Below are 22,014 nucleotides of genomic sequence, written 5' to 3'. Positions count from 1 at the left end.
TCAAACCAGGAAGACAAATTCGTAGTATTAATAAGAGCTACGACTTCGTGTAGACTTCAAAATAAAATCTTCGCCTGGTAATATCGGGTCCACAGATTTTATTTTGGAAGTTCCAAGCGGAAAAGCTAATGAGCCATTCAAATACTTGATTGGCCGCTTCCGTACTAAGCCAGCTGGGACGGTGTCACTTTTTTTCGACTTTTCGCTTTCCGCGGACCAAATAAACAGCTCATGTTGCAACTCGGGAAAGAGGTTCTGCTTTCGCATGCAGCCCGTAAGCTGCCCGTTGTGGATTTGATCCCGGCTGGCTGCTCGTAGCGCCGTTAGCTTGTTAGCGGTTACCTAGGGCTAGCAAAACAACAGGCTGAGACAGGTGAGCTAATGTTTACTTTTGACGTCTATCGGGTGAGCTCGAAGTACAGATTTCATCAAAATTAAGAGGCTTTTTTTTTCTGCACAAAATGTCCAGAAAGGGAGAGCAGGAACGTAAGAATGAAAGTGTGGGGCGAAATTAGTTATTAAAATAGTGTGAACCCTTCCCAATATTTTACTGTGCGTTTTTGCAACGAAGACAGAACGGGATGTGAATGGAACGAAGGTTAGAACGGTGGCAAGGAAAAAAAGACACCAGAAAAGTCCATTGAGTCAGATGAAGGAAGGATATGTAAAAAAAACTGGAGAAGGAAGAGCAAATTGTATTTGATAATTAAATAAAAAAGCTTAGAAATATAAATGATTTTTTAATAAAAATAAAATACTGTACAATATATTAATTACAATATGTAAATAATTTGTAATGTATTTACTTGTATATGTTGTTTAGAGACTAATTATATTATTTATATATGAATATATATGTAACGATTAATCTATAATTTTATAATTACATCTATAAATAGTTTATTAAAAATTTATTGAAAAGAGCAATCTTATAAATGTAATCTGTATTCCTTAGTCGTCCATGTTCTCACACCTGAGAGCCGTCCTCCCACTTTGTTAATTGTTAATTCTGTTTTTTTTTCCTCCCCGTCAGGTGAGGCTAAATCCCGTCAACCATGGCCGGAGGAATCACGGACACGGGGGAGCCCTACTCTGCCTTTGTGAGTGCCCCCTCCCACACACACACACACACACACACACACACACACACAGGCGATTCTTTTGTGGTCCGAAAGCGTCTTCTGGCTTTCGAGCGCATGCTTGGAGACGGCATTGCTCAATGACAAAATGAAGAGGAAGCAAAAGTGCTGACGCGCACGCTTTGGCGCCGCGCTAGCCCATAGCGTCCTTGCCGAGTGGCCGGGAAAGCCAGCATCAATAAATGATGATGTAGCAATTAGAAATGATGTGGGATGAAAAAAAAAAGAAAGTGTGTTGGCCGCAGGTGGGTCTGGTGTACATGTTCAACCTGATCGTGGGCACGGGGGCGCTCACCATGCCCAGGGCCTTCGCCACGGCCGGATGGGTGCTCAGCTTGGCGCTCGTCTCCTTCCTGGCCTTCATGAGGTGAGCGCCGCGCTCGCTTCTATTTTTGCAAAACAAGAAAGGAAACTTCAGAGAACAAAAGCAAAAACGCCAACAAAAACGTTTTGTGGATTTTCATCGGTGACGTAACTTTTCCAATAGCAGCTTCACGCAGCTATTTTTTCAAATATTTTTCCCCTTTCAGAGTAAAAGCAGACACGAAAAAAGCTCAATCGTATGTATTTGTTTTTTTGGAACGAAAGAAAAAAAAATCAATAGATTCTTAATTTATGACTAACTTTATTGCTAGTTTACAACAAAAATCTATTCAAAGTCTTGATTTGTGAAATTTCATTTAAGATCATAACTTCATTACAAATTTACCTTGCTATTTTTCCTGCTTCTAAAGCTTCTAGCGGACATAAATATCAATTTTACGTAGCGGTCTTTCTGCAAGAAAAGCCAAACAAAGCAAAAAGCAGGGACAGAAGCAAAAAGAAAAACATTTGGTTCCTCCTCAATATTTCCGTCCCGCCGTTGGACTTTGCAGTTACATGACCACCACGTTCGTGATCGAGGCCATGGCGGCGGCCAACGCGCAGCTGCGGTGGAAGAGGCGGGAGCACGACCAGGTCACGCTCACCACCGCGTCTTACAATTTTTTATCTGTATTTTTTGATTGATGGATTTGGTTTGGGGCGGGCCGGCAGATCCGCGAGGACGACGACTCCGCCTCCGACTGCTCGGACGAAGACGGCGCGGCCAGGGGGCGGGCCGAACCCGAGACCAAGCCCATCCTGTCCGTCCGTAAGTGCGTCCGTCCTCGTCGGCCCGGCGACGTCTCAGTCGTTAGAACAAAAATATTGGGACGGCTGGAATTTGGCCAAAAGTAGTGATTAAGCTCAGGGAAGGAAGTCACCTCCACTCATTATTGGCTGAAGGGGGTGTCCATCGTGGGGGCGGGTTCCTCTGATTGGTCGTGCTTGAGCAAAAGTTTTGGGTCACGTGGATCAAGTGGCAACTGGAGGTTTCGCCCGCTTACTAAATGCAGTGTGCGGTCAGAAGTATCGGGACACAAACAGCGTGTACAAAGTGGAGTTTGGGCAAAAGTATAGGGACACCTGCAGGAGGCAAAAAGTCAAGGAAATGTGGAGTTTGGCCAAAGAGCAGGTGAAAATGTGGACTGGCAGGGAAAAGCGGAGGTTGGGCCAAAGTATTGGGACACTTACGAGAAGCAAAACTGCTATTTCGGCCAAAAGTGTTGGCACAATTACAGCAAGGGAAAAGAGGATTTTGGACAAAAGTATGCGGACACATGCAGGTCGCAAAAAGTCAAGAAAATGTTTGAGCAAATGTATAGGGACACAGAGGAAATGAAAAGGTGGACTTTTGGACTGAAATCGACAAGTTTTGGAATAGTTGGAGTTAAGGCAACACCGAAAGGAAAGGAAACTTGCATAATAATTCAAAATGTGAAGTTTAAAAACAAATACTCGTTACCCTCAAAGCAAGTGAGAAGCGTGGGAAACGGGGATAATGTCGGACAAACGAAGTCATTTTACTCGTTTCACAAATGACGGGAGCGATAAATATGTCATGCGCCATTCCACAGAACGTTCTGGCGGGCACGTGGACTACTTTGAGATCACCGAGCGTGTGGAGATGGGCCAGATGGCGTCCATGTTCTTCAACAAAGGTAAGCACCCTCTGCGTGCGCCTCGTCAATGTGACTCTGGCCCTTCGTGTGTGGATATGCGAAAGAAATATGCGCCCTCTGGCCGGCAGGGGGAGCTCTCAGCACGCATGCTTTCTGAAAGGCAACGTTCAAATAAAATTTTAAAAAAGGGCCAATATTCGCCATACTGTAGGATTAAACACAGTCGTTGCAGTTGGCGCGAGATAGGAGCGATGGGGCAGAGTAAAGTACAAGTTTAATTTTCAAAAGGACTCACAAGTCAGACAATTAAAGAAAAAGTTTGAGACATTTGTAAAATAATCCATTTTAGTCCAAAAATGCTTTATTGTAATATTTTTGTGATTGAATTAGAATCATCCATTTATTTAAGAAATAGAGAAAATGTCAAAACGATGCAAAAATGGTCAAACGTTCACGGCTGAAACGAGAGCTTTGGAGGCGTCGTCAAGTGAGCGTTTTGGAGCGCGGCCGCCCAGCAGCGTGTCAATCAAGTGACAATTTAATCCCAAAGTATTCGGACAAAACCCCAAATTGCAAAGGATTATGGGAGCGCTGAAGCGCGGGCGACAGATGCTAGCTTCGCATAACGAGCGGACTTCTTCTTTCTTGGGAAAGGAGTCGGCAGACAGGAGGCGAGCAAGCTTTAAAAAAGAAAAATTTGAATTGGATGAAACATCACATTTGTCGCCTTGAAAAATGTCATTGCATTCATATCATGTTAAATATAGCCGGATATTCAAATAAATGTGCCCATTGAGTCGATTCTTTTTCCGCGATTATTTGTCGCGTTGGGACCCAGTAGAGGGCGCTCCGGTAAAATCATGCAAATATGTTTATCTGCTTTGTAATGCTGCCACCCGCGGGACTGGAGTAGAACAGCATCTGGATCGATGCAACTTTTTCATTTCTATGGATGGATAAGTAGTTTACAAAAGTAAAACAATTGGCACATACAGCAAATTGAAAAAATTTTTTGGACATGCACCTTAAGTGAATAAAATGTGAATTTTTTTTTGGGGGGGGGGCAAATTGGGACACTTTATGGAAATGTAGCTTAGGAAATTGTGGAGTGTGGTGTGTTACGTTGTTGTGACCATTCCACCTTCTGCATCAGTTTGTGTGTTGACAAGGTCGACTGCCGTCACATTTCCTTGCTGCAGTGTCCTATTTGCGGATATTTAGGGACAAAAAGTGTGTGTGTGTGTTTGTGTGCGCGCGCACGCCTGGACCGTCGCCTCAGGACCGAACTCCATTTAGATTTAATTTGCGAATCTTCTGAAACGTCCCTTCATCAAAGTTTCCCTCGGAACTTCTCCCGGCAGACTCGTCCGACCATAAGCAATGAAGGGGAAGGTTAATGAGGGCAACCGCTTATGACCAAACATTTGTTACCGAGTACCTTAAAAGCCACCACTTTTTTTTTTTTTTGGAGTAGCTTGTCCTTACCTACACGGGCCACTTCAATCAAGCACTTGTGATCATATTTCGCTCCTCTCTTTTTAGTTCAAAGACGTAATACATTTCAATCTTAAGTTTGAATATAATTAAAAACTTTTTGTCATGACAGGAACAGAACGTGTTTCTTTTCAAGTTAAGAGCAAATAAACTGGAACAGGAAGCAACTTATTTATGAGTCTCACCGGATTGGGAGGTGCACCTTCAATATAATTAGTACTCAATTAAATATTAATATTTTTCATCAAATTGCAGCCAAAAACCTTAAACTATATTCTTTTGTTGATTTAAAGACATTCTTTTACAAAAACTCGCAGATTTTTTTCGTTTAAACTGCTTCAAATTGAAGCATATATGAGAATGAATGTCACGCCCCCCCCGCCGAGTTGAGAACTTAATTAAAAAAAAACAGCCTTTGCCGCTGTGAGCCTGTCATGGCTCTGACGGACGGAATGCGGCGAACACGGGCGGCTACGCGGGACGTCACGCTCCGACACGTGGCGCATGCGGCGCCCGGTAATTGGGAAATTGCGGAGGAGGCTCGCAAATTGCTGGCTCCAATTCCAAACGCCCTTTGCACATAGACGGGACTTGCGGGGGAAGGGTGGGATGTGTGAGACCCCCCCCCCCCCCCCCCAATTCTACATTTTCACAAGTCATTCCTAATGATTACGAATTTTAATTAAAGCAGTCATCCCAACAAACATTATGATTTATTACAGAAGACACCCTGTTCGTGGTTATCGGGGACCAGAAAACACCTGCCATAAGTAAATCCCGCAAAGTCGGATTTCTTCCCCCTCGAACATTGTACACCCATAAATGTTGTTTTTGCTAAAACCTTGCGCACCTTTCTTTCCCATTCCCAAAGATCTCCCAATTGGAGTAGGAGCTTAAACAGGCGCAACGTTACTCTTTTGGGGTCGAAAAGATTTCTTTTTGCATGGCGACATGTATGTCTCCGCGCAGCTCTCTCACTCACAGCCATTATATACTCCGTAGATGTAGAAAGACGAGCGGTTAACAGGCTGTTTGACGGCTTCAGACTTTTGAAAGAACTTAAGATGTAAAAAAAGTGAAGCGCCAAGTGGCGAGGAAACACCGGAGACTTGATTTTCAATCAATTTCAACCATACAGAAAAGTTTTCGTTTGAATAGACAGCACGAAAGGGGACGGCAGGGCCTTTGCGCCGCATTCGTTTGTCCGGTTTCGCGCAGATCAGTAGCGGAAGCGGGGAAACTTCCCGGCTTTTGGCATCTGACTGGATTGTTTATTTCAAGCTTTGTCTCCATGGCGGTACTTTCCACGCAAATCATCAATCATCCGGGAGAGGGGAGAAAAAATTAAATTCCCATCTTTGTAGGCGGCGTGAAAGGGGCTATTGACTGGATTTCCAGCCCGTTAACTTGACGAATGTTTGTTTAGCTCCTCGTTTCTTTTTTTTTTTACTGTTTAATTTCTCTTTTTGATGGAAGAAGCCATTCTGGGTTTGAAGTTGTAAAGCTGCCATTTTTTATTCCTCCTCCCTGGACTCGCCTTGAATTTACTCGCCAGTAATCAATTAGTTGACCGTTGATTCCCCCCCCCCCCTTTTTTTTTTTACCTCACCCACAGAGGGTGATTGATGAGGGGGTCACCGCCATGATCGTCGCTGTGTGATGGGGCAAATGGCGAGGAATAAAAGTTTGCAGGTTGATTTAATTGCGTCTATTTTTATATTTACTCTAAGGAGACGGAGGGACGAGCGCGCATATTAAAAAGGGGGACGCTCACGTTGGCCTTGTTTGTCCGCTAACAACATTTCCCCACGAGCTGTTTGCTCCGATGATTATGAAGACGGCCGCGCTGCCGCTTTATTAATAATGTCCACAAAAGTCTTCCGAATGGCAAACAAGTGCTCTCGGTATGATTTATTTGCACGCGCTTTCCAAAATGCGCTTTTCTTAGCGACTGCATACGTGTTGACTTGTCTCGTATAATGCCGGCGCTCGCTTTGATTTGTTTTCACATTGGCGCTTTTTATATGTTTAGGGCAGTGCTTCTTCATCATTTTTTTGCAAAGACTCCTCTAGGACAGAGAGACATTTTGCACCTCCCCAACTCACCGTGGCAACTATAAATAAGTTATTGTTTATCACGCTTTCAACTCAATTCCAGTTTATTCGATTCATGCTAATGCATTTCGCCGCGTTCCAAATATTTATGTGAGGATTGCTTGTATTTTTGGTATTCTAAATACTGTATTTTTTGCACTATAAGGCGCATCGGATTATAAGGCGCACCCCCAATGAATGACTTATTTCAAACCTTTTGGCATAAATAAGGCGCACCAGATTATAAGGCGCACCCTCAATGAATGACGTATTTTAAAACTTTCGGCATATATAAGGCGCACCGGATTATAAGGCGCACCCTCAGTTAATGACATATTTTCAAATTTTTCAATCACAATGTACAGTCGAACCTCTATATAGTGAACCTCTACAAAGTGAATCTCTCTTCATAGTGAACGAATCTTTACGGTCCCTTGCAAAACAGCTATATTTGACGTGTATGTAAAACCTCCTCATAGTGAAACTCCACATAGTGAATAATCTCTTCATAGTGATGCTATTAGTCAGTCCCTTGACAGCATCTACCTCTATATTGTGAATATCTGAATTTATCGAAAATTGTGAAGTTGTAAAATTGGGCGCACTGTCGGGATTTCCTCCCTGCCTAGCCGCTCTCGCGCGCCGCGACTTTCTCTTGCATTTTCACTTCGTCCGTCGTCCACTGCGCACGCGTTTCTCCGCTGGTCATCCCTCCGAAAATTCTAAGATGTCGGAATCTGCCGTGAAAAGTATGGATGCTAGATCTATAAGTCGGAAGCGAAAGCCTTTGTCGTTGGAGGAGAAGTGCGACATAATTCGGAAGTGTGCGAGTGGAGGCATACCGTGCAACCTCGTATTGACAGTTACTTTCTCCGCGCTGATGACATGCACTGATCATGTTTTATTATGATCATATACTGTATTCATTAACTATTGTTGAATAGTAATAAAGAGTTTTGTTCAATGTAAAATGTTTTTACATTAGTTTTACCGCATTAGATTTTAGTGTTTAAACAACTTAAGTTGTTTAATGTACATTTATTTACATATTTATTTTTAAAAAAACGTATATAAAATTATTTACATATTTATTAAAAAATTATTCACATATTTCATCAATGAATTCTGAACATTTTAGGAAAACCTCTATAAAGTGAATCTCTCTTCATAGTGAACTTCTCTCCTCAGACCCTTGAAGTTCACTATGTAGAGGTTCGACTGTAGTAATATTCAAAGGAATAGTAAATAAAAGCTCTAAACTCTCAATAGCATAATAACTCAATTGAGTCAATATGAGCAACCTTGTTCAACTGTAAACACACAAAAGAAACAGGTAAAGCTTCCTTTATCAGTCCAATCTCAATATTGATCCATGTATAAGACGCACCTGATTATAAGGAGCTTTTTTCCAAAAATTAAGGCTTTTAGGTGCGCCTCATAGTGCGGAAAAAACGGTATTTTCCCACAATTGCCCTCCAGGGGGTCTATTTCCATCCACGTAGGCGTATACATTTTATGAACATCTTAAAAATGAGCCGTTGTATCCTAGTGGGAGTCAACATGTTCTACATCTGCATCATCGTGTACCTGTACGGCGACCTGGCCATCTACGCCGCCGCCGTCCCCATTTCCCTCATGGAGGTGGCCTGGTAAGTCTCCTTGTGTACCTCGCGCTTATTGTCTTTCACCGCCGGATAAAAGACGCATGTAAAGTGGTTTTATTGTCGGACCTTCCGACTCCGCGGCCCCCCACCTCCGTTTGGGCGCCGTCCCGGGCCCCTGCGCCGTCCCGCTGTCGCTTTGCTGTTGTTTTTTAATGTTTGCGGAGACAATAACGGCAGGCTGACTCCGCCTGACCTCCCCGCGCCGCCCCCGGGAATCTGGCTGCTGTCCGCCGGCTTCCAGACACATTTTTATTGCCGCCATGCCTTATTGAGAAGGCCGGAGTTGTGTCTTTTCGGAGACGGGATGCCAGCGCGCCGCGCTTTTGCGTTCTCTTTTTTTATCCTTTAAAAAAGACACAAACACACACCAAAAAAGTTATGATGCAGTATACATGTCATTAAGTATCCCTGCATAAATGAATGAGCTCCAAATAAAATGTTGATGCCTTTACATGGACGATGATGCAGGGTTTTGATTGACAGCTGTCAGAGGGGTACACTTATGATTGACAGGTTGGAGGAGGAGTTGAGATTCTCGCATGTTTTGAAAAATATCATCCAAAAGAACTATAATGTGCTGCCTGAAAGATAGGCCTCAATCTCCATTGAAAATTGAACACAAAAGAATATTCTGTATAAAACATGATCCTAGTTTGAATATTTGGATACAATATTTAATTCCCTGTTTCATGAAATTTTAAAATGTGTTTGAATTTGTCCTTTTAATAGTATTTTAACAGTTTAAAACATAATTCATGAATTGTTTTCATGTTATTTTTGTATTTCTTAATGTATTATCATTATTTAGTTTGAAACATGTTAAGGATTTAACACTGTTTGTGGTTTGGTACAGCTGCTGCCATTTTCAGGTAGTTGCTTATTTTATTTTTTAAAGCATGCCAATATCAAAATGGGAGTAAGATCGTGTCGATTTTGTTGCTCTACCCAGCGGGAACCATTCATGCAGCGCGGGAGCCGTCAAGTACAACGACACGGACGCCTGCTGGGGCTCGGTGACCAGGAAAGATGCCTACAGAGTCTTTCTGGTGAGTCCTGCCTTCACGTTATTTGCCACATCATCACATTGTAAAATTCCCACACAGTTCCCAAATGAAGCAGTATTCATCCACATTTCAAACAGATTCAAACTAGTCCATCTATTCACCTAATTCAGGATTTGTTATCGCATTTCCAAAATGGCAGACATCATAACGTTGACGCGATCCTCTCCATTCCGATGATGGAATCGGACGGCGGCTCGGTCTGCTCGCTTCTTTTCTTGAAAAGAAACAAGCTCTGCTCACGCGAGCCGCTGTTTGCTAGCTGCGACAGGCACCGGCTGCTAACGGCCAACTCACGTCCGCCCGTTACGCTTATTATTGCAAGAATAACATTTAAAAATGCACGTAGGTGCGTCGAAATTTGGTTTACGCGGCCGATGGATCGATCTTCCTCCAATAGTGTGGAAAAAAAAATTCTCACCTCTAAATTACCGTTGATAGGACGCACCCATACTTAGCTTTCGTGTTTTGGGGAAAAAATCTACCTGGGAAATTACGGTAAAATCAATCCCTCAGGGTGCTCGCAGGATCTTATATTTCAGGATGCGGGCGACGCGTAAAAGTGTCCGTAATTCCCGTTAATCTGCGCTGGCCCGAATGAGCCCGCGTCTGATTTATGGCTTATTAGATGAGAAATATGGCGGCGGCGTCGAAGGGGGACACAAAACGGCGTGAATAAATCATAAGTCATTGGACGGGCGTCGGCGGAATGCAAATGAGCCTTCTGCTTCCGGCGCCGTTAACGCCTAACAATCGGGCCCACGGCGAATGCGGCCAACATAAAAGCGTCCCGCTTTATTAAGTAAAACCGGAGCGCCACGCCGGCGTCGGGGCCATAAATCTTTTTCCTCTTAGAGGCCGCTTAATGTTGTCAGTCATCATCCCGCCGCTTTGTTAACTTCCCCCTCTCGCTCGGGTCGGATTTTGTTCGACAAGTGCGTCTCGTTGCACTTTGTTCCCCGGCCGCGGTGATCATTTGTCTTCCCGTTGTTGACGGAAAAAAAAGTCGCTCTCCGAAGGCTTGAGATGAAGAATCGGTGCTCACCTTTCATCCGAATTGTTCATTTTGCAATCGGTTAATAGCCACTTTGATGCCTTTTTTTGGAGGCTGCTGCCCCCTGGATGAACTTGAGTTTGCACGCGGACGCTCGCTCAACGCCGAAACCGCGCAAATGTTCGCTTTGGCCCTTGTCTCACTACTTTGAGCAACTATGCTCGCTAATTATTGCTAGCTTTGCTTCGTTGCCATTTTTGGTACTCTCAGAGATCCACCAATATATATATATATATATATATATATATATATATATATATATACGAGGCCGATAACCGATGTGACTTCGATAGCCCATGTTTAAAGCCCGTATTCATTTCTTGGACTACTTATCGCCGTTAAATTGCGCAGGGTCTCTCAATCAACATCAAAAAGGCAGAGTAAAATTTGTTAAAATAAGATAAAAGTAATCGATTAAACTAAGTACTAAAATAATCAATTACATCACATAATAAAGTACTAAAGAAATCAAATGCTTTTGTAATCAACCAATTACTTTGTTCATTAATTACTTTAGCGTTAACGAGCGAAACCTCCCACCCAGAAATGTTAAGATTCAGCAAATTTTTCAAATTGTCGATTTTGAAAATGCCGAATTCATCACGTTAATTTGATTTATTGGCCAGGGCTGCTTTGCATCGACGCAAATCATAACGACAAATGTTTTGGCTCGGCGCATTTTGTTGATTACGTCGGTACGTTCCGCTGGCACTGGCCGTTGCTACGTTTTGTTGCCAACCAATCATTGTTCTTTTCTTGGATTTGCACGCCACCCATATGCGTGTTGCGGGTCCACGCGCGGATTAATTAGCGCGTGGCGCGGCCGCGTCACGCCACCCGACGGAAAGCGGCCCGGCCGGGCAGAAGGCGCTAAGAGGATCAATTGGCTGTGATTTTGTGCGCCGATTGATTCGGTGGAGGCAATGCGGCGGGAGGCGCTTGCGTAACCCCGCCGCCCGCCGTTGATCTCGGCCTCTTTAGCGCCGCTATGATTGAAAAGATTAAGAAGCGGGTTTCGGGGCCGGGGGGGGGCGGGGCTTGTCGCCCGCCCTGAGACTCCAATTAAAGCCTAGCGCGTCCTTGATTGTCCCCTGCCTTTGGCGCATGTAGCTCGCCAAGTGGCGGGCGGCGGGCGCCTCCTCGCGCCGTTTTAACGCCTGATTTATGGCCCCTCGGTGCGGGCGGGAAAAAAAATCAATGCACTATATGCACTTTATGCTTACGCCGCATTGTTGGCAGCTTATCTCCATGTAGATGTTTCCATTACGTTGTGTGGCCGTCGTCCTGCATGTTGGGCTAAAGTTAATTTAACCCCCCCCCCCCCCCCCCCCCACCCCGCACGGCACCGCTGATTGATGAACTCAACGCTAAATGTTTTATTCCAAGGAGCCTCGATGACCTTCGTTTCTCGCGGGAGCCGCCATTTTGAATCTCGACTAGACACTTGCTTCCCTTGTCCTGTCGCTAAGGTTATATAAATGTATTCTACTGTTGCATGCCTACATCATAAAGAACGCCAATACCTTTTAATGCCCTGTATTTATGTCCACACCCCTTTCCATGAATCAACTATATAGCTCTAATATAGCATATTTATACCTAGATTTGGGTCCATGCTATGCATATCATATTCAAAGTCTATAAAGTGTTTTAATGTGTTTGCTGATAAAGCTTGATATTCAGGTCTCCGACTCAATGGCTTGCTACCAACTTTTGAATCACGCCCAGACATTCTAGAGCGGGGCTGTCAAACTCCATTGCAGGGGGCATAGAGGAAAATCGTTTAGTAACTGACCCTTAAAACGCTATCTTTTGTCATGTTAAAAAAAGAAAAAAAGCAATACCAAGCTACTTTCAACAACTGTTAACTACCTTTTTACAGCGTTTTTACAGGTCACAGGATAGTCTAAAACTGGAAAAAAAATACTTTGAGGGGCTTGAAATAAGCACAAAAAAAGGTGCCTCCTTATTTTATAGTAATTACACTTGACGTGGCAAAAAACAAGACTTTTTCGCAAGGGTCATTTGTAACTCGTTCTTAGGTCACGCGTGTTCCATCCACAGGGGGGCGCCAGAGTCTCAAGGACAGCTCAAGGTTAATCGTGAAATAAATGAAATAAAAGGGAGTTGCTTGGATTTCAAAAGAGTCTTCCCTAAGGAATCCATCTAACTTGCCGGGTCAAGCTTATTTTTCTTTTTGCCTAATGATTTAATCTTCGGCGCGATGTTGAAATTCACTAATGAAGCGGCGGAATTATTCATCGCTCTGCTCCGGCCTCGCCAGCCGCGTGCGGTCGCGACCCCCGAGCTCCTCTTTTGGCAGGATTTCCATCCTGCCACTTCCAAGCGCCTTCCCCAAATCATCTGCTTTTCACATCCAATTTGCACAACTTTGCAGCGATGGGCAAATTTCACATCAAATGTATTTTCCATACTGTAAGGCGCGTCTAAAAGCCTTCAATTTTCTCAGAATCTAACAGTGCGCCTCAAAATCCGGTGCGCCTTGGACGGCGCATAAACCCCCGCTTTTCATTTTTGGGAAACGAAAAAAATGAAATAACTTCATCTCCATGCAAATACAGTACTTCAATTTTTACCTCTGTGTTTCAGTTATAAATGTATTTTTTACAAATGACATTTTTGCAATACCCCGTTTGAAATTTTGATTTGCTATATATGCTCCAATTTTGAAGCAATTTACACGGGGACAATTGTGAATCGAAATTCTGAATTTAAAGTTAGAATTTAGTCTTTAAAGGGAGTGTGTAATTTTTGGCACGCGCCTGTGAGCGCTTTAGGGACATTACGGTAATTGCGGCACCTCCTGCTGTCCGTAGGTATAACAGACATGGCGACCGACCCCCCTCCATGTAATATTATTTCATGATAACTTGATCTACGATTATATTTAAGACATACTTCTTAGATTTATAATCATTGAATTTATTAATTTGTAATGAAAAACCGTTCTCAATCTTACTCAATCTTGACACTATATTTAGTCTGATAATAAAATGCGAGTTTCTTATTTTCACACTCTCATTTTGAGGTAAAAATGCAGACTATGAAGCAGAATTCTGACAGACAGAAGATGGCTTGGGTTTGTCGGGGCTACCAAAGGAGGGATGAAAATGCTCTTTTCTCTTTTAACCTTGAGCCGCTCGCCAAGCTGTGATCACGGATGAAGGCGGCCCGATCAGCATCGGCGCGTTAAATGAGACCTCCCTCCTCCGTCATTCGCAACAGCTGCCGACGAAACTCAGCTAGCGAGCGCTAACGCGGACGCTCGTGTGACAGGCGGCCGACGGCTCCAATTTTCCACTGTCAAGGGCGCGAACGGGACCAAAAACAGACGGCGGCGAACGTGCGGGCGGCGGGGACATTTTGCAGCGGCCTGTTTTAGACCCTCCTCAAGCCTAGCGCACACACACAGAAAAAGAAAAAGATCTAGAAGTAGATGGCTGGTATTGAATGTCTGGACTCGTAAAAAAAAATGTGTCTTTAGGAGCGAATGAGTTAACGCGGAAAGAAAATGCCTCGAAAATGCCGATGCCGTCACCACGCATTTGCAGCCATCAGCTCCACTAGCAAAGAAACGCTGGCCTTTCTTCCATATTTGTCACTTTGGTCCGTCCGTGACGGCGACGGAAGCGGCGTCTCGGTCTCACTCGGCTTGTTTTGCCCATTAAGGCGGCGGCCGGCCTGCCCGCCGGCCGTTTATGGCCCACTTTACACTTTTCACCGTCTTCTCCGCTTCCTTCGTCCGCTTCACTCTGCACATTTTCACGTCCAATAATCCTCGCTGCCCGATTTGTTTCATTAAGCTTACACACAAGCTGTTTCTTTTTTGGCCTTCTTTTTTTTTTTTACAAAGAAAAATAAGCCACGGTTGTAAGCAATATGGAAAGGTTTGATCATTTGAAACCTTAACGTGAGCGGTCTGAAGCCCTGCTTCTTCTTTGAAACCCAGTTTGAGCTAACCCACCCACGCTTTAAACCAAAGGTCCCCGAGCATTTCTTTGGCGCCGCCGTTTTAGTGGTGCGCGTTTCCTGGGGTTTGCCGTCTCGCCCGGGGCCACTTGACCTTTTTCCGAGGAGCTAATAGGACACATCCCGGAGCTTGTATCCATCAGCGCCTCGCTCGCCTTTGCGGTTTCTCATCCCTGACTCGGCGCTTTTCGCCTCTCGGCCCAACAGGTGCGCGTGCCCTTGGTTTTACTACACGGCGGGGACCAAATCCTAGGTATTACTGACTCTTGCACTTGTAGGGACCGTTTTGGTGGACCCCACAAAATAAAATTTAGAATTCTTTTGTTGCGTCGCGTTTCAGATTTCCCACATTGTGGGCGGTCAGTGAACGCAGCGCCAGTGTAACGTTGAATGCGCTCCAAACGTTTTTTTGTCCTTTTTCTCGCAATGCGGTTTGAGTTTATTTGAGCGTAAATCGCCAAAGTTGCGCGGCGCCCGTATTTCCACAAGTTTATGGTCATGTGTTTATGCTGAAAGGCCGCATATAATAAAGGAGTCAAACGGAACGCCTTTGCCCGCGCTCCAAACCTGGCCCCTCTTAATCAAATCGGCCCGAGACATCATGACCTTTACGTGATTTTCCCGTTTGAAAAATGCATCTTATATTTGGGCAATTACGGTAATAAGAATTCAAGCCCTAAAGTTAAATCTAAATTTGTTAAATGTCTACCACGATAGGATAAAGGCGATTCCGATGTACAAAAAAAAAAAAAAAAAGTCAAGAAGCCACGTTTGAAGAGAATGATTTCCCCCCCCCCCCTTGACTCGTCCAATCTTGACTTGTACTTTATGAGCAGCAAGGCCGGTAAAGGAACGTCGCTGACGGCTTTACAAGTTGCAGCCCATTAGGCTCACGTGCGACGGCAGAGCCCACATGAGTTCTGGCCCAGTTCCCGGCTGGAAAATGACGCGCGTAGACAGGCGAGGCGCGTTTGTGCAACATGCGGCCGATGGCCCAAAACAGGTATGGCGCCGGTCATTTTGTGACCCGTTTCCCTTTTTGGCTAGTTAGTTCGCCGGACGGCGCGAATCTCCGTCATCATCATCGCGTTTCTTGCCGCTAATCATGTAACCCATAACTCATTCAATCCCAAAGACATATTTTTATTTTTTTTTATACCTCTAGACAATAAATCTCAGGTACTTTATTTGTTTTTCAAGGCTAAGTGAATGGCTAGGAAACTTGGCATCATTGAGAATCAATAGAAGATTTCTGATTGAAAAAAGTTGATTTTGGAAAAACTGCGATGACTTGGAATGAGAAAATGACTCGCCCCCACGGCATGAATTTTCGCAATGTATTGACATTGGAATGATGTTCATGGGATGAATTACGTGGAAAGAGATGCGTGTCAACCAATGCCTTTGCAATTTTACATGTCTTTTTTTTGTGCGTCCTCTAGAGCGTCTTCACTGTTCTGTTGGGACCATTCACCTTTTTCAATGCTCAGAAGACAAAATACCTTCAGATTCTCACTTCACTCATGCGCTGGATTGGTAAGACCTTTTCTTTTTCTGCATCGGTACTCTTAAAGAGATCCAAAATATTCGCAACTTTGATTTGGTTCCGGTCACAAAGCCAGAGGTTCCGCTCCAAAACAACATATTGGTTTGAATCAGCTGTTCCGGGGTCATTTTGGCTCTTTCTCTTTGAACGAACAATTCTGAAGAGCGCCGCACCCGACAATAAGAAAGACAATAAGAAGTCCGCCCAATAAAACTCAGTCAGCGATGTTATGAAATGGCGCCATCGCGCACTTTGGAGCACCTCCGTTGTGCCTGATTCCGGGAATTTCACGCGGGCCCCCTCCGGTGGCGTCGCCGCCGTTGAGGCGCGTCCATCAAAAGTCCGGTCCCGCCCGGCGTCAGGGCTTCCCATCTCCCCTCTCATTCGTCACTCTGACAGACTTGATTGGCCTGTCACTCACGGCCGCCTTGAAGGAAAATAAAGTGTCCGTCCGAGCGGGCCGCATTCCAAACCCGCCCACGTGAAAGTAAGAGTGTGCCGCTTGCGCAACCTTTCACTCTCGGCTTGTCCTGATCCCCTCGCGGTGGGGCCGACTCTCCAGTTCAAGTCGGGAGGTCCCGAATCTTGTGAAAAACATTAAGAATATTTAAGAAAATATTCAAAAGTCATTATTTAGTCTATTAACCTTCTCTTTATCCTTCTCTGTGTACTTCCCGACACGCTATCTCGTATCTTTCCGTTTTTTTCCTTTTTGTCTTCCCGCTGTCCTTTCGTTGGTCGCGTAGCGTTTGAGACGAGGCGTTCGAGACGTGGCGTGCGACACGGCGTTGACTCGGTTCACCGTCACCTTTTGTGATGTCAGGGTTAGCGGGCAGCCGGCGCGCCGCGGGGCTCCGCCTCCCGACCTCGCCGCGAGGCCTCGTCACGCCGCTCGTCACGCCGCTCGTCACGCCGCTCGTCACGCCGCTCGTCTGCCTTTGACAAGCCGCGCGCGCTCGTGCCAGGATTTTCAATCGGCCACTTCTAAATACTTCTTGACGTCTGCTAGTTTTTTTTTTTCTTTACTCGCCAAGTCAGCTACTAATTCGCTAACAGCTGTCTCGATAAACGGTATCTAGTCTGCTTACTTGCTAATTAGGTAGCTCATTAAGTCATTTGTTTTGGTTACTCGGGCTAATGAGTCAAAGGCCGACTCGGTTACTAGTTCACCGAGCATAACTGACTAACTGGCTTGCTGGCATGTATTGATGATTGCTTTATTGTAGTAAATATGCACGGAAATATACATTGCTAACAAGCTCGCTGTAACTTAGCATTCAATGCACTAACAAGCTAACTGTCTGATTTGCTTGTCAATCATCTAGCCGCTCAGTTCACCGCCTGTCCTACTCGCTCGCTCTAAGCAGTCAGTCAACTCACTTAGTTCACAAAAGCAATAATCAGCACTCATTCGCTCGCTGACTAACGATCTCCGTCACTAGCTAGCCGCCAAACTCGCTCCTCCGCTTCCGATCTCGCGTAGCTATTTCAGATTGCCGATCTATTGCCGCGGCTTGATTACCCGCGCATGTCAGCGGCGCGTCCTGTGAAGCCGACCTCCTCCGAGGCGCGCTCGCCGGCCGGCCGATGCCCGCGCGCGTTTTTGTGCCGCGCGTGTGCATGTTTGTCAGGCGGCGAGACGGTCCTCAGAGGGCCGTTAAGTTGAAGCATCAAGGTCGCCGGCAGGCCTGCCAAGAAGAGATAAATCACACTGGCTGCTAACATAGCTAGCACGCTCAATTGTCTACTTGCGCGGGTGTGGCGCGTGCGCGCATGTGACAACTTTATCCTGACTGATATCCGAGCGGGGCTGTCGGAACGGGAGCGCTTGATGGAGGAGGGAATCGTGTGCGCACGGCAGATGGTTGGAGACATTCTTCTTCCGTGTCATCATTAAGAACCTGGCAACCCCCAAAATAAATAACCTGAGTGTACGGATGGAACCTAATAGGTGCACTCCAGTCCTGTAGGGGGCAGTGATTACAAAGTGTTTGCCAATTACCCAATAAGTAGCATAATGGATTTACTCGTTTTTTCCTTAATCATTCTGTAAGCGTTACTCGACTCTATCTTATGTCGCTAGCGCACTCTTGAATGAAAAAAAACTTGCTCCCTAAGTCTTTCAATCCCAAAGGCCTTGAATGACCTACTTCTTCTTGAACTAGTCTTCCTGCAAAACTAACTTACTTGTTTACCAGCCGTCTGACTTTTCCAGCCAGTCACCAGCCGACCTCAGTAACTCACTCGCCAACTAACCGCGTAGCGACTAGCGAAACAGCAGCTCTCACTTTGAACGCTTTGGAATGATGAGCAGAACAATTTGTTGACTGATGTCATTATTGGCCTCCTTTGCACCGGAGCGCCTGATTGACTTTACCTTTTCTATTATCTTCCTTGTAAACGGCGCCGCGTTGTAAAATTAGCATATAAAACGCCGCGAAGGAGGTAGCGCTCGTTTCACTGTGTATTTACCGTGCTTATTTTTCGGGCTGAAAAGCCTTTAGCGCAGTGACAACGCGAAGCCGTCTTTTTATGGCGCATAATAAGCAATAATAATGGCGCGCAACGCTCGAGTGTGTCACAAGCGGCCGGATCTCGCAAATTGAAGACATTTTGGGCCAATCGAAAGGAAAACATTTGACGTTGGCCGTCCATGCCTTTTCTTAACGGGTGGGTCAAAGTTCAAGGTGGTGGCAAAGGCGAACCGTCAACTTCACTTTTGAGAGAGGTTTACGCTGGTTGCAGCTTATTGTGAATCTGAAATAAAAATTGCTGATTCAAACTAGAAGCTGAACCGTTTGATGCAGGGGAGAAAAAACGAGATTGATCGGCGGCATTTGACACCAAGTGTGTTTTAAGACTGCATTTCACAAAGTCTTTTGGAGCACACAAGTACTTGATAGTCCACGACCGTGTCTCCGGCAGCGTTCGCCATGATGATCGCCCTGGCGCTGGCGCGCATCGGCAAGGGCGAGGGCGAGGGGCGCCCGCGGGCGGCCCAGCTGGCGGGCGTGCCCAACCTGTTCGGCGTGTGCGTCTACTCCTTCATGTGCCAGCACTCGCTGCCCTCGCTGGTGACGCCCATCTCGGACAAGAAGCGCGCGGGCGCGCTGGCCCTGGCCGACTACGCGCTGATCCTGGCCTTCTACGCGCTGCTGTCCTTCACGGCCATCTTCTGCTTCGACAGCGCGCTCATCCACGACATGTACACGCTCAACTTCACCGACAACTGCCGCGTGCTGGACCTGCCCGCCCTGCGCTACTTCCTGGGCCTCTTCCCCGTCTTCACCCTCAGCAGCAACTTCCCCATCATCGCCGTCACGCTGCGCAACAACTGGAAGACGCTGTTCCACCGGGACGGCGGGACCTACCCCTGGGTGGTGGACCGGGTGGTCTTCCCGCTCATCACGCTGGCCCCGCCCATCCTGGTGGCCTTCTGCACGCACAACCTGGAGTCCCTGGTGGGCATCACCGGCGCCTACGCCGGCACCGGCATCCAGTACCTGGTGCCGGCCCTGCTGGTGCTGCGGGCCCGCCGCCGCGTGGGGCCCGTCACCGCCCGCCGCGCCGTCAACCCGCACCGCTCGCCCTTCGCCCACGCCGCCTGGGTCTGGTTCGTGGTGGTCTGGGCCGTCTTCTGCCTCATGTTCGTCACCGCCAACATCATCCTCGCCGACGCCCGCAAGTGACGGCCGTCGGCCGGGGGCCTGCCGCGCCGCCCCTTTCCCGCCCTTCCTTTGGGGCCAACCCCGCCTCCCGCGCCAACCTCGCCGTCCTGAGAACAAAGGACTCCAAAGTGAGAGCCGGAACTCAAAGCGAAGTCGAAATTCTCACTCGGAGGTCAGAATCCGGACTTTCCAACTTTGGAAGTTTTTCTTTTGACCGTAAAGTCAGAATTTGGACTTCAAAGCGAGAGTCGGAATTCTCACTCGGACGTCAGAATCCTGACTTTTAAAATGACGATTCTTGGAGCTCTCATTTCAAAGTGAGAATCCTGACCATTCTGACTTTAAAGCGAGCATTCCGACTCGAGTGACGTTTCTGACTTTCCGACCGCTCTGACAATTGTGACCGTCTTTGGCTTTCTGATGATAAATTGAGCGCAAAATCCTCACTTTATTTTCAGGATGGTTCTGAGAGGAACGCCAACATTCAGACTTTCTTTTATTCTCAGAATTGTGACATCAGAATTTTAAAAAGGGAATTCTCTGCAAAGAGGCGGACCTGCTGCCAAACGGACCAAATACGAGCGCTTCAAACAAAAACAAAAAGCTTCTTAAATGTCCTCTGCGTTGCCGTAGAACAGTGCTTCTCAAATGGGACGGCACATCTAGAGGAGTCAAATAAATATTCCAAACTTCTTCGATGCCACTCTTGGTGTGGAAATGGAATACGTTCCTATTGCACCAGACGCACCATCTCGAGAAGCCACACAAATATCACAAATTGCAAATGAAGCTTCGTGATCTCATATTGTCCTATTTTTTTACTCTTCTAGGTGGCACTCAGGCGGTGGAAATCAGCCTTTTAGCTTTTTACCAATAAGAAGAGAAAAAAAAACAATCTGCATATCAAGCTTCATTTGTTTTTGTCAATACTTCTTGATACTGAGTAAAAACTGGTGATGGGCAAATGAAGCTTCATGAAGCACTTGTCATTTTTTTAACCCTCCAGATGCTCTTGGGTGAAAGACAAAGACAGTACTGCATTTTTAAATCAAAAGCGATAGCTTGTGATTCTAAAAAAAAAAAAAAAAAGTAACTCTTGAGAAGTGCTTCGTGAAGCTTCATTTGCCCATCGCGCTTGACCAAGGATTTGTGGTCCTTCCGAGGCAAAAAGTCAAGTTTACAAAATGGGACTTTTTTGAGACAAGTCGCCGGTAAGATTTTCACCGCGACTCCTGATTGCAGTGACGATTGCACGACTCTGTGCCATCTTGTTAGCTTTGTTTTTCTTTTTTTTCGGTGCGTTGGTTCTTGACATGTATGACTATATTGTGGTTCCTAATATTTTGACCCACCCCTGTAGCAAAACCAAACAAGAACAGCATGTCATTACCTCGCGCAAATGTTGTCATTACAAAGTTAAAAGTAGTGAGGGGAAAATGAAACTTCATGAAGCACTTGTGATATTTTTTCACTCCTCTAGATGGCAGTCTTGCGTCAGAGGCAAATGTCATGCATTTGTATTGCACTAGCATTTCTCCTAAAAAAAAAAAAAGTGAAAACAATGTCACGAGTGTTTCATGAAGCTTCGTTTTTCATCACGAGTTAGAAGTGTTGTCACAAGGTTATTACACCATTTCATGTGCTATACGTTTGTGACGGTTGTTATTACCGCGTTATAACCGTTAGGACTTATGTTGACTGAGGAAATGTTGCCATGGCAACAACGGTGCCTTCTGATTGGTTCCTTGTGCTCGTGATGTTTTCTTTGACCTGACAATCCGCCAAAAGTGGACAAATGTGTTTGCTGCTTTTGTTTTCAAATATGATTTCAATGAAACTAAAGTTGATTTCTGTCATTTATTCAAAAATTCAAAAACCATCACACATAATGCTCATTTCCTTTTTTTTCCACACCAAAATCAATCATTCAAAAAGAAAAAACACTACGTATATAGCAAAGCAAAAATAAAACCAAGGGGTTTTTTTGCAAAAAAACGAGGACAAGGCTTTTGATTTCACAAAAAAACGACCATGTAACGTAAGGCTATTTTTTTTTTTTATCAAGTAAGGCTTTTTATTTCGCAATAAACGACAATGTATCGTCAGACTTTTTTTTCACAAAAAACGACCATGGGTAATATGGCATTTTTTCCTCACAATAAACAACCACGTATAGTAAGTAAGGCTTTTGTTTTTGCAAAAACACGACCATGCATAGTAAGGCATTCTTTGATCACGGCAATGTATAGTATGACTTTTTTCGCAAAAAAACGTAAGACTTTTCCTTTTCACCAAAAGACGTCCATGTATAGTAAGGCTTTT

General features: G+C 45.4%; 1 protein-coding gene across 1 annotated transcript; it reads left to right on the top strand.

The window, feature by feature from the left end:
* Window positions 1-157: 157 nt before the first annotated feature.
* On the top strand, window positions 158-21,534 carry slc38a12 (solute carrier family 38 member 12). Its single transcript, XM_088438078.1, has 10 exons — window positions 158-373; window positions 1,034-1,100; window positions 1,385-1,506; window positions 2,015-2,096; window positions 2,175-2,271; window positions 3,077-3,160; window positions 8,259-8,358; window positions 9,323-9,419; window positions 15,921-16,014; window positions 18,950-21,534. The coding sequence occupies exons 2-10, from the start codon at window positions 1,056-1,058 to the stop codon at window positions 19,711-19,713; spliced, it is 1,485 nt and encodes a 494-aa protein (XP_088294204.1). The 5' UTR covers window positions 158-373; window positions 1,034-1,055; the 3' UTR covers window positions 19,714-21,534.
* The last annotated feature ends 480 nt before the right edge of the window (window positions 21,535-22,014 follow it).

The sequence above is a fragment of the Hippichthys cyanospilos genome, chromosome 16 (assembly GCF_059441005.1).
Source record: "Hippichthys cyanospilos isolate Australia breed blue-spotted pipefish chromosome 16, RoL_Hcya_1.0, whole genome shotgun sequence".
In the NCBI taxonomy this organism is placed as follows: Eukaryota; Metazoa; Chordata; class Actinopteri; order Syngnathiformes; family Syngnathidae; genus Hippichthys; species Hippichthys cyanospilos.
The sequence above is the reverse complement of the archived record's forward strand: the minus strand, read 5'-3'. Positions and strand labels throughout refer to the sequence as shown.

What these genes read in the sequence shown, in the direction of transcription:
- slc38a12 (XM_088438078.1), top strand. Translation starts at nt 1,056, where the DNA reads ATGGCCGGAGGAATCACGGACACGGGGGAGCCCTACTCTGCCTTT. An exon ending in GGGAGCCCTACTCTGCCTTT is followed by an intron (nt 1,101 to 1,384) that starts GTGAGTGCCCCC and finishes TGTTGGCCGCAG; the next exon opens with GTGGGTCTGGTGTACATGTT. An exon ending in TCCCTCATGGAGGTGGCCTG is followed by an intron (nt 8,359 to 9,322) that starts GTAAGTCTCCTT and finishes TGCTCTACCCAG; the next exon opens with CGGGAACCATTCATGCAGCG.